The following is a 17,224-nucleotide window of genomic DNA, read 5'->3' as shown; positions in this document are numbered from 1 at the left end:
ATCTTAAATATAATTCCCTTACATTCATTTGTTTCATAAACTTAGAAAAAAAAAAAAAAAAAAAAAAGTAAATGGCCTAGTCTCAAAAAGTTGAAAAATCTGCAATTTCAACAACACATATGGACACAAACATGCATGGATAGTATCCAGATATCAAGACCAATACTAGTCCAAGTTGATGAAAAATTTCCTTGATCAATGAGTAGTAAAATTTCAAACTATCAGCAAACAGGAAGTGGATGTACTGCAGATCTAACAAGATGTGTTGAAACGACATGAAAATCAGCATAGCGGAACAAAACATAAATTTGATCTGTAACTCATCATGGTAGACTCACATATCAAAAATCAGTGCAAAATCTGAAGGGGTATAGAAAAAAAGTTTGTATAACTGTGATTTTCAACAATTTTCAAAGTCCATAAACTGTAATTTCAGCAAAAATCAGCATATCGGAACGAAAACTTAAACTGGATCTGTAACTCATCATGGTTAACTCATATACCAAATATCAGCCCAATATCTGAAGGTGTTTAGAAAAAAAGTTCCTATAACTGTGATTTTCAACAATTTATCAAAAGTCCAAAGTCCGTAATTTCGGCAAAAATTAGCAGAGCAAAATGAAACTTAAACTTGATCTGTAACTCATCATGGTTAACTCACATACCAAATATCTGAAGGCGTTTAGAAAAAAATTGCGTATAATGGTTTATTGCGGAATGACAGAATGACGGACAAGGGTAAAACTATATGGCCCCTACAAATTTGTTGCTGGGCCATAAAAACAGTTTAAAAACGACAGACTATAGTTATCTGGAAAAAAAACTTGTTCCGTATGAAGTTGATTAATAAAAAAGCTTTCCTATACTATATATAGGTAGAAACCATGTCTGGTATAAATCTTTTTTTAGGATCTATGAAAATGTGTATATATGCGTTTGTCATCATCATGTCGGGTAAAACAACCGTACGATTGACAAGAGATTTTGACACTTAATTAAAACTACGTTAGTCCTAGCTTGTTTGGGTAATTGGGGTTTGTAGTTATCACGTGTTTTATTAACCGGGAGGCCGTCAAGATGGCTACACATAGAGAATTGATATTCTCAATTTAAAATCGATGGTGATATCTTATGTAGGAGAATAAAACTTTAATTTTTACGTATTTGTGCTTTTTTAGACATAATGAACATAATATCAATTTTTCATTTTTTGGCGTAGGTACATTGTAACAATACGGCCTTCGATAATCAGCGAAACTTATTTATTATTATTTACCTGTTTAACTTTATAGAATTTGTGTAAATATTGCTCACACTTATACAAGTTTTCTTTAATTTATTTAATATACTTTGACACTTAAACAATGTAATTTTATTACATTGAGAGAGATGACTCTTCATGTTGCTTGTTCTTGTACCGATGTTCTCATCAATACTGTTAATTCATAAATTATTGCGAAGTTTTAATAAATAGGAACAGAGACATATATACACATGTGTATATATGTCTCTGATAGGAATAATGCAACTGGGTGAGTCATGCATTATAAGCATTTTGATATCTGATACAAATATCTGTATGGGCAGTTTTTCCCACTGGAAGTAGGATATCAAAATAAGAAGATGTGGTATAATTGCCAATGAGACAACTCTCCAACAGAGGCCAAATCATATGACCAAGAGTCCAGTTCCTGAATGAGCCTCTATCTAAAATAATTGATCATATACCTGGCTGTAATTTTAGTCATCGTCATCATCATCCGGCACAAAAATTTCATTTTCTTCCATCAAAGCAGCAAACTCTTTCCCTATAGTGGCCCCAGCATACAAGAAAGGAAAAAATGTCATTAACACTGGAATAAAGCCAAATGGGCGTATCTTTGGTTCAGCTAATATGCCTCCTGTCTCGGTATATATCATGGTTCTTTTTGGAACAATTTGCGAGTATACGTTGCGAACTATCAAATTTTTTTTCATAGAAACGGCCAACTGTCTAAATTTGGTAGCCATATTTGTTGACAGTATGTTGTACTGAACAGCCAATGTACCTATCTACGCACAAATATGAAGTATGAAGAAGAAGAAGATTTTATTCCAAAATTAGGGAACCGAAGGACATAAAAATTTGACATGACAATAACATCAAATAATTCGAGATTAAATCAAATAACACTCAATAAAATCAAGTGATAAAAAACATGTTTTGATCAGAATTTATATTCATCGGGCCAGAGTTCTCTGATCGAGCCTGGGAACAGTATATGTTTCCTGGATCGAGCATAGATATAATAGCCATTATATCTATGGATCGAGCATAGGAGGACATGGAAATTTATCAATATTACATCTTATTTAGGCATAAAAATACATTCTTAACATGGCTAACAACTATTGTTCACATATCTTAAAAGCATGTATTGCGTCTATCGATTGCCTAGTTGTACCTTACTGGGCCGGTGAACTCGGATAGTCAGACACCCCACCCTTTTCAACTGAAAAAATGCCTAGTGGAAGTACTACCTTACCTAGTAAAGGAGAAATTCTAACTAGTACATTTGTTATTTACTAGTTTTTCTAGTTAAAATTACTGGTCCTTCTATGTTATTAACTACTCCTTCGAGCAAGTACCTATTTAGATAGCTGGGGTGTCCAGTAAACTGGTCCGCCGTTCCATCTATAGCTTCGCATCGTCAGTGTAGCGATAAGTGAACACAACAGGGGTCCAGTTTAGGGTGTCCAGTAAATGTTCGACGATAGATTTTTCTCAAACTTCTGTTAAAGACTTCTGGTCAATGTTCTTTCAAATTTCAATGTAAAAACTGGGGTCACGGACCTTGTATCTTCGTTAAAATGCATTGAAATTAACAAATCAGTTATTGCAAGGATTTGTATAATGACACTATACAAATCCCTGGTTATTGTATATGGATTATATAGGGGAAACTACGGCTTGTTATTAAACATTTGACGATAGAATTGGTTTAAATTTAATGGGCGAATTGCTTTTGATAAACACTCACGAAACATCAACTAAAAATAGGGAAATAGGGTCACGGGCCTTATTTTCTAAAAAAAAAATCCCAAAAAAACCCCATAAATACTATCAAATTCAATATAATTATCTGCCCTTGTTTTTAACCGGATTTTTTCTGAAAATTTTAAATACACTTAATAACGGCACTTATTTTTTTAAAAGTTAATTCTTTAGATTTCAAGTTTCAGATGTTTCTAGTGTATATTAAATATTTGGTAAAATATTTTAAAACCAAAAAAGGATTTGTGCAGCACGCCCAGTAATTAAGGATGCTCAGAAAAAGACACCCGATCTACCTTAAATACTACTAGGTATTTTTTTTGGGTGCCGTTTTACCAATGATTTAGTAGTATCTTACTGTATAAATCCTTGGTTTTACCCCAAAAAAAAACAAAAAACATTTATCTCCAAATTGATAGAAAACCTCTACATTTTGACAGGTGGGTTCAATTATTTTCATAATATTTCAACCATCATGAATGAAATTTCGAACTTGATAATAGTGAAATATACAAAAAAACATCACATTGATTCAATTGTTTGCCAACATCTTGACATATATCGATTGGAAAACAAAATGTTTACATCCTAGTCTATCGGACTTTAATTTCAGAAATTGCAAACTTAGGTTTAACCAGGTTTAATCCACCTTTTTCTACGTTAGAAAATGCATATACCAAGTCAGGAATTTGACAGTTGTTTTCCATTCGTTTGGTGTTTGAGCTTTTGATTTTGCCATTTTATAAACCGGGACTTTCCGTTTTGAATTTCCCTTGGAGTTCGGTATTTTTGTTATTTAACTTTTTAGGAGAGAACGAATAGTTTCAATCATAATTTATACGTAGGACATTAACTTCTATACTTTAACAAAAAAATCAGTGGCACGTTTACAATATAGAATCGGGGAAAGGTCAACCTACCTTTCTTAAATTTTGCATGTTTGTGTTGAAAAAGCACAACAGGAAGTCCATATAAAGTTTTTTTTCACACTTAAAATTTGGTTGTAGATTTAAGTGTTACCCAGGCGCCACAACTGGGAACACTGAATCATGATGATCGGAAACATTTTCATAATGATATCAATATATATTGTTTGTTTGGTGTTTTACTCCACTTTCTAAACACTTTAATTGGTCAGTCTAAATGATTGACTCCAAGGACACTAGATCGGAAGTGTTTTGATTGCAAATGAGACAATTATGCACCAAAGACCAAAAGACAATGATGTAAAAAAAAAACAACAAAAAACACGACTTTCAACAATCAGCAAAACATGTACTGCACACGCTTATAAAAGAAACATATTACTTAATCAAAGCGCTGACGTACTGATAACTCGGATCATTACAGGCTCTGAAATTCGGACCGACAATATCAAGATTGTTGTTGCTTCAGTAACATCTGGTGTTTTTAGATTTCCTTCAATTTCAGGAAGATAACAGTTTAGCATGCAGTAGTGCAAAGCTATTGAATCCTGTATAAGTTTTACATTTATCTTGTTAAGAGGATATGTTTATAAATACTATATATGATGTACATTAATCATCATAATCTAGTCTTATAAAATGGGATATATAATATATGTCACTAACAGAAGCCACCCCGAAAAACCTTCATTTATGAGACCCAAACTTCAGCTTTAAATCAGTGTGTCTCAGGTCTAGGGCTATGGTCATTTTAAAATAATTGTCAATGTTGGCTATAATTTCCTTATTTCCTTTTTATATCCCGCATAAAAGAGGGGTGATGCACTTGTCCGTTTGTTCGCCCGTCCTTCACAAGTTTGATTTCCGGATGATAATTAACGCTTGACCAAATCTTTTGATATTTTAACACAATGTCCTGGACCATAGACAGCTTGTCAAGATTGATTTGATGGCCACTTTTGACCGATGTACCGTTCATGAGTTATGCCCCTTAAATTGCCAAGATTGTCAAGATCCACCTACAGTTAGTATGACATTTAACGAATCGTAAAATGCCAATACGAGGTGCATATTTTTCATAAATTGTGTTAGTTTCGCCGATGATTGTTGGAATATTAAGAGAAAACGGTATAAATTAGAGCAGTTAATATAAGTTCGCCTATGTCAATAGGAATATTTAAATTAAGTGAACAATGTTAACATTTATTGAATTCGTTACGATGTGTCACATGCTTTTATATATAGGGACTTTCTATACTAAAGAAATATATAGTATAGAAAGTCCCTGACTTAAGGTATGGTTCTTTGGTTTTCATGATATAATTTTTGTTTAATGTATACTGACCTATACTCCCAAATTATGGAAAAACAGCTGATAATTTTTACAAATTATACTGAACCCTGTGCGAGTTGTGAGAGTTTTCCTTACAGAACATATTTAATCATTGTACATGATGAGTTGTGACTGCGACCATCAAATCTCTGTCATGCCAAGAAATTGCCTCCGTTGAAATTCTGCAAATATCCCATAGAGCAAATTACATGGATGATTAATATTGACCATTTGGTATATGGCCGTGTTCTAAGCGACACGTAAATGAAGGTCATAAATTAATTTGTTGAATGAAATCAAATCTTTAACTACTAATGGGTGCCGTAGGAGGCAATTAATTTATATTATAAATCAGCGTTTTTAACCATTCTTATGTACCGTTTATATCACAAAATGTCTCCCTGGGACCCCCTTTTGCCCCCCTTTTTTTATACTCTCCACTTACAACTCTTAAATGAAGCTGCATGTGTGCTATCCTGTCAACGGAGACGAACAATTCCACTTTTTTCCTTTAATTAGGTCTTTCCATTTTTCCGTGGAAAGATCTATTGGTTTTGTTCTGATTATTTTTTTTTTTTCTTCCGCCAAATTTTTTTCTTGCGCTGTATTTTTGTTTCATAAGATGTTGCTTAGTTTTTTTGTATATAATATCATACACTCAAGTGCTTTTGAAACCGACTCTGTTTAACCGAACACTTTTCTGTGTAAGAGTTATCTTCCCGAACACTGTTTTTCTTGTTATGAGATCTCCTTCGCAACCGTAAAAGAAAGCGACAAATTTATTTTTCAAAATGCTCATTATATCCTCAGGATGTAACTTTTTATTTTGACCGAAGCTATCCGGAGACTCCATATGAGAGTTATTCCCCCTTATGCATTTGATTTAAGTGATATGCATTTCCAACTGGTAAACCATAAGTGATAAAGACCTAAGGTCTATTGATTTGAGGTCCTTGATCCAAAAAAAAAGAAAATTAGGTCAAGGTCAGAGGTCAAGGTCATATTCTAAATTTAGATTTCGGCTTAATTTCACTTCTTTTCAAAAACCATATAAGATATCGACAACATATTTTCACTAAATTGTTAGTTGCGACATGTCATAACACATACTTTTTGTTGAAAAGGTACGCTGACATTAAATTGGAGTTTTCTCCCCTCTAAGATTTAAAATTATGTGTATGGTGATATAACTCATTCACCATATATAATAAAGACCTAGTGTCTTATTATTTTAGGTCCTTGATTTATGACCTTCAAATTGAGCCCAAGGTCATTGGTAAATTCGACGTTCTAGATTTTGACCTTTGCTTTTAATTCATATGTATACATGATAAAGCCATGGGACTTTATGCATTAGGTTGCAAGCCATATGACCTTGGAAAAGCCAACCGGAAGTGACCTTGTGTAAACCGGAAGTAGCTATTTTTTGTACTTGTGTAATGTAAAAGTATATAGAACCATATATTTTTGGAATCAGTGTCAGGTAAACAATCAAATAATACCGGAAGTGATATTTTTCAAACCGGAAGCAACAAATTATCTTCCTTATTTTAAAAAAAATGTCTAGAAACCATATATTTTTTAAACCGGCGTACAATAAGCTATCATTTGACGCTGAAAATAACATTTTTAGCCGAATTTTAATATTTTTGTATCAAAAAAGATCTTTTCGGGTGGAAAGACCTTCAACTGTTCTCTGAACAATTGGTTTTTAATATTGTTATTAAATCTCTTCTGAAAAAAAAAATCCACATGCATGTTATGTGATCTTCTCGAAAACTACATGTCCAATTGACCTCAAAATTTGCAGTTAGCAGGGTATACATGTATTTAATCTTCATATAACAACGTTGTGCAGCTACCGCCCAAGAATTTTCGTAGACGGAAAAGAAATTGCAATGCCGTAAAAATCGCTTGCTAACTCCGTAAATGTCAGTGAAATCCTACAATAAAATGTCTGCTCCTAGATTAAAATACAAATCTGTGTTACAAACTGGTGCTGAAAAATGGGGTGCCTATAAAGTGCGAAACGAAATAGAAACGAAAAGAAACGAAACGAAAAGAAACGAAACGAAACGAAAAGAAACAAAACGAAACGAAATCAACATAAAACAATACGAAACGAAACGAAATCAAATTACGGATCACTTTAAGTAAATTACTGAAAGCTAGTTCAAAGAGAATCACAACTACAAAATACAGTTTTCAGATTTATACACGGCCAACAGATTATTCTACAGTCAGACAAACAGAGAAAGCATGACCTGTTTAATGCAAAAAAGTATTAGTATCGACAAGATTTAGAGGTTTCTGATTAACATTATCATATTATTTTAAAGCGGCATAGTTCATAGGATTATGATGTCATCGAATCCCAAATTTATCTTGAGCACTTTAATTACACTGCAATTCTTTTATATCTTGATAAGATAACAAAAAGGAAGTTCATTTAAATTTGAACGTGATTTGAAGTTCCAACGTTCTTTTAATATCGCCTAGCTACCTCTCTCAAGAAGACAATAATTTGTCATCAAACGGATGATATCTGCTTACAAGAGTGGTCTCGGTTATGGTGCTTATATAGGAATTTGTCGTTTGGAAAATTGTTATCTGCTGCTTCTCCACTATTTTGTGGTTTTTCGTGAGGGTGAGGCAACACTGACTGGCCTCTCGGAATTACCGTTCCTACCAATCTAATTAAAATTAAATCTCCGCACTTGCTCCTCGTTGTTTATATGTCGCGCGTGGGAGCACGCGCGACATATAAACAACGAGGAGCAAGTGCGGAGATTTAATTTTAATTAGATTGCGTTCCTACAGTTGTCATCCTAGCTGTTTAATGGTACACTGGAGCATCCAAGTTTAAAACCGACTAAGGCACGGACCATTTGACTTTTTTGGGGGGAGGGGGAGTCTGGTCTTTTCATGTGGACCGGGATTTTTTTCGAACGCTACGCGGGACAGATTATTGTTTTCATTGTTCAATGTAGAAAATTTATTTGGGATTTTTTTTTCTATTGGAAAAATGTGGGCAACTAAATCGGGGCCAAGATATTTTTTCTAAAAAAGACCCCCCCCCCCCCTTTTCCCCAATAAAGTCAAATGGTCCGTGTCTAATCGTGTCTGTCTAGTATAACATATAGAGTTCATAATCAAATATTATATATTGTGTTTAAATTCCTAAACCACAGCTTGTTAACGATTACGCTGAATTTCACAGTTTTTTTCCCAATTTTAAAAGAAATTGTATCAAACTAGACAATACTATTTATAAATATAATCAGCTTAATATTCAATTTGACTGTTTTAAATTTTATTTCTATTTCGTTTCGTTTCTTTTCTTTTCGTTGGTTCCTATTTCGTTTCGTTTTATGTTGATTTCGTTTCGTTTTGTTTCTTTTCGTTTCTATTTCGTTTGGTTTCTATTTCGTTTCGTACTTTACAGGCTTTCGATGTACATTGTATGAAAATAATCGATAAACGTGTTTAAAATGTACACAGGATCAATTAAATCCAAAGCATGCACTGCTCGTGAACTGTGATCAAAACATCAATTACCTACAACAAGAATTATATATATAATGACAAAAGAAATACATTGTGTGTATTCCGTCGCTATACATGTTGTCTGTCCAACGTCTCCGCCTAAATAGAAATAAAAATGCTAAAAGTTTTCGCTATTATAAAGCCTCGTCACGTGACGCCACAACTTGCATTGCGCGAGACAAAGACGCGCGTGGGACCTGAAGTAGAACAAAAACTTTCCAAACTAAATATAAAAACTTAACCATGCCAATAAATTGCCTACGTTGAAATTCTGCAAATATGGGATGTAGAGCAAATTACATGGATGATTAATATTGACCATTTGGTATTACGCCGTGTTCTAAGCGACACGTACATGAAGGTCATAAATTAATTTGTTGAATGAAATCAAATATTTAACTACTAATGGGTGCCGTAGGAGGTCTACCGGAATTTTTAGCTTAGATTTCTTGGCATGCTAATGGTTTTTTTTTCAACAATGATCTGTGGACGGTTATCCAAATACGGCGACAGCCCTCTCAATCACTTAATTCGATCAACAAATCATCAATATTACATGATATCAGAAGTCCATTACTAGGGGTCTAGTAATGGACTTCAGATGATATTGAATTTCATTTACCACAATGGTTTGTAGTTGAACTTTTTATGTAGCTTTACTCACAGGCGCTTGGGGAATGGACCCTTTTTTCCAGCTGAAAAATAAGAAAAGAGGGGCATCATATATAAACAACTGTTATTCTAAAATCGTTTGGTTACGAGCAAGAACACATTAGATTAGTGTCTGCAGAGACATATAATACAATTGTATTATATGTCTCTGGTGTCTGTGAACATACCCGGTAGATTAAAATATTAAAGAATATTTCCTTAAAAAAATAGATAGGGGGATCCATTCCCTAAGTTTTAATTTGTATATAGATATTGTAAATAGCTACTGCTGGATTTGAGAATGGAGGAGGAAAGGCCTAATGATTACACGAGCAAGAGTCATTATACACTCAAGAAGAGTCCGACTGCAGTCTGTATTGAAAGAAGAAGAAGAAGCGCTTGTGGTATAAATAAACGTTCAATTATATAACTTCCCAGTCCACAAGTCTCTGGGTAGCCAGATAAATTGTGCCACATCGGCTTAGGGCAGGAAGTCCGAACGATATTAAACCAATTTTAGTTCTACTTGATTGATCTGGGGCGGTAATATTCAGCTGAGGAAAAATATTGTTAGTGATATTTGTTGAGCGTCTGTTTAGTACAATGAAATTGGAGTGTTCCGAATGATCATTCCCGCGATTCTCTGCTCTTGCCTTTCACTCTCCTCTGAATCATTTTCAGGCAGGATGGCGCAGACAGATTGTGCCATGTTTGAAGAAGATGAAGTGTGCAAACGATGTGACGACAAGATCATCTATGGTATTGTTACTGAAAGTTCAGAATACATCAGCAGTGACGAGGAATACGATGATGATGAATTGTTAAGTCGTGGAACCGTTCGAATAATCTGGCACCCAGATGGCAATGAAACTGTTGAAGAAGAGAAAAAGGTGAAGGTTTAAAATAACAAGACACAAATTCATGCATAATTTATTTCATTTAGATTTTAAGCCTTTATCATTCAGCTCACAGATTGGAATTAAACATGGGACATTAATCAGTCATCTTTAGGCGTTGCTATTTTGTCCCATTTTGGCAGGTTGTGGACAACCTGGGACTAGTAGGGTATACTAATGGAAATAGAATTTCGTAGGTTTTTCCTAATGATAAGACTTAATTACCTGTCTCCACCAGATTTAAACAGACATGCAAGGATTTAGAGAGAAAGATGTCAACAGCTATGTAAATATTCAGAATAATTCCAAACATTCGTCAGAAATGTTTTATTGTTAATTATTAAATGAAACAAAACATAATTTATCATTTAGAATGACACTTACATGTATAAGAGAGATTTTCAGGTTGTGAAGTGATTTAATGTATACTGTGTGACCTCAGCATCATGGTAGTATGGCTTCCGTCAGTCTAGATCTTGTGAAACACAACTCATTTCGTTCATCCAAGAACTTGCAGCAAATAATAATAGCAACACACAAACAGACTTAATTATAATGGACTTTGCCAAAGCCTTTGACAAAGTCCCTCATAAAAGATTGCTCTATAAATTGAACTATTACAGTATCCTAAACAAAACACTAAACTGGGTCTCTGCCTTCTTAAATGTCAGAACACAAACAGTTGTCCTGGATGGAGAGTCATCTGACCTGGTTCCAGTCACCTCAGGTGTCCCTCAAGGCACAGTTCTGGGCCAAGTATTATTCTTGGTATACATTAATGACCTACCAGAATACTTATCATCCAGTAAGCTCAGGCTGTTTGCCAATGACAGTATCATCTACAAAACCATAAAATCTCAAAGTGACTGTGATGCACTACAGTTAGAATTAGATGCAGCTGCTAGGTGTGAGCAAGACTGGTTGATGGCTTTCCATCCAGACAAAAACAGTTTAAACATGACTATATCCTCCACAATCACAAACTTGAACTGGTCTCTTCAGCTAAATATCTGGGCATTACACTACAAGCAAACTTAAAATGGTCAAAACATACAGACAACATCACAGCTAATGGCAACAAATCTTTGGGCTTCCTAAAAAGAAACTTCAGAACATCAAAACTCAGGCATATCTGGCACTAGTTCGACCAAAAGTGGAATATTCATGTTCAGTATGGGACCCTCACACAGTTGAACAAACTTCTAAAATCAAGATGGTCCAAAGACGAGCTGCCAGATATTTCTGTAACAGGTACTATAACATCAGTAGTCCTACAGACATGATAAACTCATTAAACTGGCCTACACTACAAGAAAGAAGACTACGCACAAGATTGATAATTTTCTACAAAATAGTACATCAAATCGTAGCAATCCCATCTGCTATTCTCATACCATCGGACAGCAGAACCCGCAAAAATCATAATTTCACTTTCAGACACATTTTAACCAAAAAAGATACACATTTTCATTTTTGTCGAGCCTGCGACTTTTGTCGCAGAAAGCTCGACATAGGGATAGTGATCCTGCGGCGGCGGCGGTGTTAGCTAACTTCTTATAAGCTTTATATTTTAGAAGGTGTAAGATCTGGATGCTTCATACTTTGTATATATATGGATGCCTCATGTTATGAAGTTTCCGTCAGTCACATGTCCAATGTCCTTGACCTCATTTTCATGGTTCAGTGACTACTTGAAAAAAAGTTAAGATTTTTTGTAATGTTAAATTCTCTCTTATTATAAGTAATAGGATAACTATATTTGGTATGTGCGTACCTTGCAAGGTCCTCATGCCTGTCAGACAGTTTTCACTTGACCTCGACCTCATTTCATGGATCAGTGAACAAGGTTAAGTTTTGGTGGTCAATTCCATATCTCAGATACTATAAGCAATAGGTCTAGTATATTCGGTGTATGGAAGGACTGTAAGGTGTACATGTCCAACTGGCAGGTGTCATCTGACCTTGACCTCATTTTCATGGTTCAGTGGTTATAGTTAAGTTTTTGTGTTTTGTTCTGTTTTTCTTATACTGTATGTAATAGGTCTACTTTATTTGGTGTATGGAATGATTGTAAGGTGTACATGTCTAGCTGGCAGGTGTCATCTGACCTTGACCTCATTTTCATGGTTCAGTGGTCAAAGTTAAGTTTTTGAGTTTTGGTCTTTTTTTCTAATACTATATGCAATAGTTCAACTATATTTGGTGTATGGAAATATTTTATGATCTATATGTCAGTCACGCAGGTTTTATTTGACCTTGGCCTCATTTTCAAGGTTCATTGCTCAGTGTTAAGTTTTTGTGTTTTGGTCTGTTTTTCTTAAACTATAAGCAATAGGTCAACTATATTTGTTGTATGGAAGAATTGTTAGCTGTACATGCCTGCCTAGCATGGTTCATCTGACCTTGACCTCATTTTCATGGTTCAATGGTCAATGTTTAGTTTACTTGGTTAATGTTAAGTTTATGTGACAGTTGTAATAAAGCTTTATATTTAGGACTATCAACATAATATCAATGATTAGTAAAGAAGGCGAGACATTTCAGCGTGTGCACTCTTGTTTCCATATACCATAACTCAGTGGAATTTACTTCCAATCCATACAGTTGCTGTCACTACAGTTGACACTTTCAGAGAACAGCTCACACCAGCTGTTCTCCACAAATTCATTTAATTTATTATAGCCTATGTACATAGTTTTAATCACAATGCACTCCAAATTCATTCTCAATTATTTTTGTGTTATATATAAATATATATATAGGCCACACAGCGCAAAACAGTAAATAATCTTCAGATCAATGGACTACTGAAAACCTGAAGAAGAAAGTGTTGTGAAATGGTCAGTGATTTGAATGTAGGAAAAAAAAGTCACAGGAAAAAAGGTCACAGGAAATAAAATCACAATTAAAAAATAGTAAATTTAGAATGTTAAATTTTTTGATAAATATGCTTTTAATAGATTTTGATTAAGAGGTAGGCAGAAACAGATATATGTATCATATGTCTCTAACGTATTGAAAAAGTCACAGAAAATTTATTTGAAATTGTATACAGTAAATTTTATCAACTGATTAGTGTTTCAACATATTTTAATGAATGTTTGTATTTATTGCAATTTAATAAATTTTCCAAGATTAAAACAAAATGTTGTCCATAAAAATGTCTATTTTTTAAAATGATTCAACAGATGGTTCAATATTGACTAAATAACTGGCTTCAATTTACTTTCTACATTTCCTGTCAATCATCTACTGTTTGGACAGATTAACACTTAAAACCTTAAAAATATACTCTTTTTCAATAATAGGTCATTTACCATTGAAAGTTTCGTACAACATTTAAAGAATGGAAAAGTAATGAAATACCATTAAATATTTAAAAAAAAAATGGACATTATTTCCTATCAGATTTGAGGCTTTTTTCCTGTGATTGTTTTTCCTGTGACCTTTTTTCCCTGCCAAATTTGTGACTTGTTTCCTGTCTGTTTTTTCAATTTTCCAGTGATTTATGGCCTCCAAAGCCACTGTTTAAATTTATTAACCCTTTTATATAGGCCATCTTTGCTAGCCAAGGGGTACGATCCAGTCCCCTCCTCTCCCAAATGGGTATGACTAATATCTACTGTTAGATGGCACAGCATTGTAATCACAAATGTTAGATTAATCTGTCAAGGGTCGAGAGGAAAAGGAAAAGACTGAATTGTAACCCTTGGCTAGCGAAGATGCATGTAGACACACTTCTGTAACAAAATATATTCTTATAGAACTAAAATAAAGCGACAAAGTTAAAAATCATTTTTTTAGAAAGAAATCGATTAAATGACATTCCATCAAATTATGATAAGCAGAAGAAATCAATTTGTGATTAACACCATGAACACAAATAATATTTAAAGTTGTGAGATATAAACATGATAAAAAAAATAAAAATATGATTTTTTTTTGTTCAATCATTAATTAAAGTATAATAGTTCAATAATAATTCGCTTTTAGCAGCCAGTTTGGTTCAATTTTGTCGAAATAAGCTAAGAAACATCGCTGATGAATTATTCACTTGCAAGTAAATAATTCTACTTCATTGAATCTGTATTCATGTGACCTTCAATTTAACCCTAAGGTAGAGATGGGTTACGCATGAATTAGGCGTGCTCAGCTATTACAGGGAAAAGAAGTCAATATTGAAAGTGAAACTAGAGTAAACCATTTGGTTGACTGATTTGATCCACAAAAAATATCTATTTATTTCTATATGTATGTTTATATTGGTTTATATGACTGTCGGCAATCTTCAGAGGTCACCTCAATGGTTAATTAGATGGAGTCTTGACTAAAATACACACGAAACATTATCAAGTCTGTGCATCTTAAATTGTTTATTTTAGATTTTTTATAATTTGGATATAAGTTTTAGTATGTTATAAATCAAATATGAGAATTTGAGTCAAATGGATGAACATGAATTTGACAGGTAATGCCCGTCCAATGAAATTAGTTGTTTTTGTAATTAATTTCTCATTTGAATATACACATGTCTTAGAGACTAATTTATATTAGGTGTGAATTATTTGATTACCAGGTAAATCACAACATAATTAGATGAGCTGGCAATGTATTCTTATTGTTAATATATCATGTCCCAGGTTGTCACCAAACAGGCAAATTGGGAATAGTTCTCCAAATGATTATCTATCCCTTAAATGAGGGATACTTTTCTAGTGTTAACATTTTTTTTTAATCCACATTTTATACTTCAAATGGCATATATTCATGAAAAATGAAGCAAATTTTCAAAAGAAGATATGAAGATTTAAATAATTTTAAACTGATTTACAGAAAAGCTACAAGAGCTACATGTATGAAAACTTTGAAAAATAAAAAAAATCAAGGTTACTAACTAAACCCTAAATAAAAATACGGTTTTTTATGATAAACGGTTCAATTTCTGTTACATTTATGCCAGTTGAGGTAAAAAACACTCAGGTAGATAATTTTTTTTTTAGCTCTATCCAAGTATTACTTAATTGAGATATTGGTACTCATTTGGGGAAACTGTTGTACAACGTATATATATGTATCAAATCTTTCCTGAAATAGGCAATATGTACCAAAAATATTTTTAGCATATAGTAACAACCATATTTAACCCTTTAAAATTCTATTTGGAAATTTGAGCCATTTACCACATCTTGATTTTCTGCATTGCATGCTAACAACATCTTTCCATGAAATACAATGAAGTAGGTAAGCCCTGAAAAGTAGATATTTTTTTGGGTAAAGATTGCATGAAATGCAATCAATACCCTATGGTACTGACTTGATATCTATATCTTCCAAGGTTTATCACTACCTTTGATAGTTCAAACAAAATAGTGCAATGAAGTGATCATTATTTAGATCCTATCCAGTCAATGTCATGCAATTTATTGATGGTATGTTATCCTTTGATATTTAAGTTACAATATGATGGGTATTTGAATTACCGTACTTGTCATGAAAACATTTTTTATGCCCCCGCCGTAGTGGAGGGGGCATTAAGTTTTACCCTTGTCCGTCTGTACGTACTTCTCAAAGTTGGTTTCCATTCTCTAACTTTAGTTTGCCTCAACCAAATGTTATGAAACTTATACACAATGCTTATTACCACAAAACACAGATCAAGTTTGAATTTTGGTGGTGTCACTTTAACCGTTCTAGAGTAATGCCCCTTTACAAATGGAAAAATTGCTGAATTTTTCGTTTCCGTTCTTTAATATTAGTTTGCCTCAACCAAATGTTATGAAACTTATGCACAATACTTATTACCACAAAATACAGATCAAATTTGAATTTTGGTGGTGTCACTTTAACCGTTCTAGAGTTATGCCCGTTACAAATGGAAAAATTGCTGAATTTTTCGTTCCCGTTCTCTAACTTAAGTTAGCCTCAACTAAATGTTATGAAACTTATACACAATGCTTATTACCACAAAACTCAGATCAAATTTGAATTTTGGTGGCGTCACTTTAACCATTCTAGAGTTATGCCCCTTTACAAATGGAAAAATGGCTGAATTTTTCGTTTCTGTTCTCTAACTTAATTTTATTAAAAATTACATAAGTAATGCATGGTGTATGAATCTGTTATAAAAATAGGTTCAACTACAAGTGTACAATCATGAACAAAGGAAGATAATCCAACTCAAATTTTTATTTTGCCTAGCCAAATACAAATCAATGTTTTATTTAAAAATTCACAAAATTGTAAAATATAAGTAATCTTTACCATTCAGTGCACACATGGACTTTGATTTTCTTTTTGTGGATTAATTTAAATTAACAGAAAAATATGACCCCATATTACTGGTTTCTCTTATCATGCTAAAACCTTTGGGTAAATTTCTTTTTTCGCAAACTCTCGCCAAAACGACATTTTTTTTTGACATTCTCATTTTTTTTTCACCAACTCACATTTATATATTTTTTATTTCGAACTTGTTTTCCTTCTTTCTAACCAATAAAATTCAGGTTGCAGCAGTGTTGTCTCATTTATTATAAGTCTACATATATTTTTTATATCCTACATTGTAAAAAATTAACACTCAATCAACAAAAATTTCTTGAACTTTATTAAAATTGCTGTAAAATTTGACTTCAGGAAACACGAGATACAATGTACTTCTTCAATCAGTTTATTGAATACTTCCTGTCTAGTTAAAGGACAAAGAAAAACAAATCAGAGATTTGTGTTGCTTTTGAACATCTTCTTTAAAACAATAGTTTTCTTTTCAGAATGATTGTTAAGAATGATCGTTAAAAGTAGAAATTGAGATGTAAAACTATGCTTTAAAAAGGTGTGCCGC

General features: G+C 33.2%; 1 protein-coding gene across 3 annotated transcripts in view; it reads left to right on the top strand.

Moving 5' to 3' along the window:
* The first annotated feature begins 10,155 nt into the window (after positions 1-10,155).
* Positions 10,156-17,224, top strand: part of LOC127708644 ((E3-independent) E2 ubiquitin-conjugating enzyme UBE2O-like) — a 207,428-nt gene continuing 200,359 nt past the window's right edge. For all 3 annotated transcript variants that reach the window (XR_007985336.1, XR_007985335.1, XM_052213686.1), the window contains exon 1: positions 10,156-10,380. Coding sequence is in view for 1 of the 3 variants with exons in the window: in XM_052213686.1 (XP_052069646.1) it covers positions 10,177-10,380 (204 nt within the window). In the remaining 2 variants the exon portion in view is untranslated. The remainder of the gene's footprint in view (positions 10,381-17,224) is intronic.

The sequence above is a fragment of the Mytilus californianus genome, unplaced genomic scaffold (assembly GCF_021869535.1).
Source record: "Mytilus californianus isolate M0D057914Y unplaced genomic scaffold, xbMytCali1.0.p SCAF_7, whole genome shotgun sequence".
In the NCBI taxonomy this organism is placed as follows: domain Eukaryota; kingdom Metazoa; phylum Mollusca; class Bivalvia; order Mytilida; family Mytilidae; genus Mytilus; species Mytilus californianus.
Note: the sequence above shows the minus strand (reverse complement) of the source record. Positions and strands in the feature narration are given on the sequence as shown.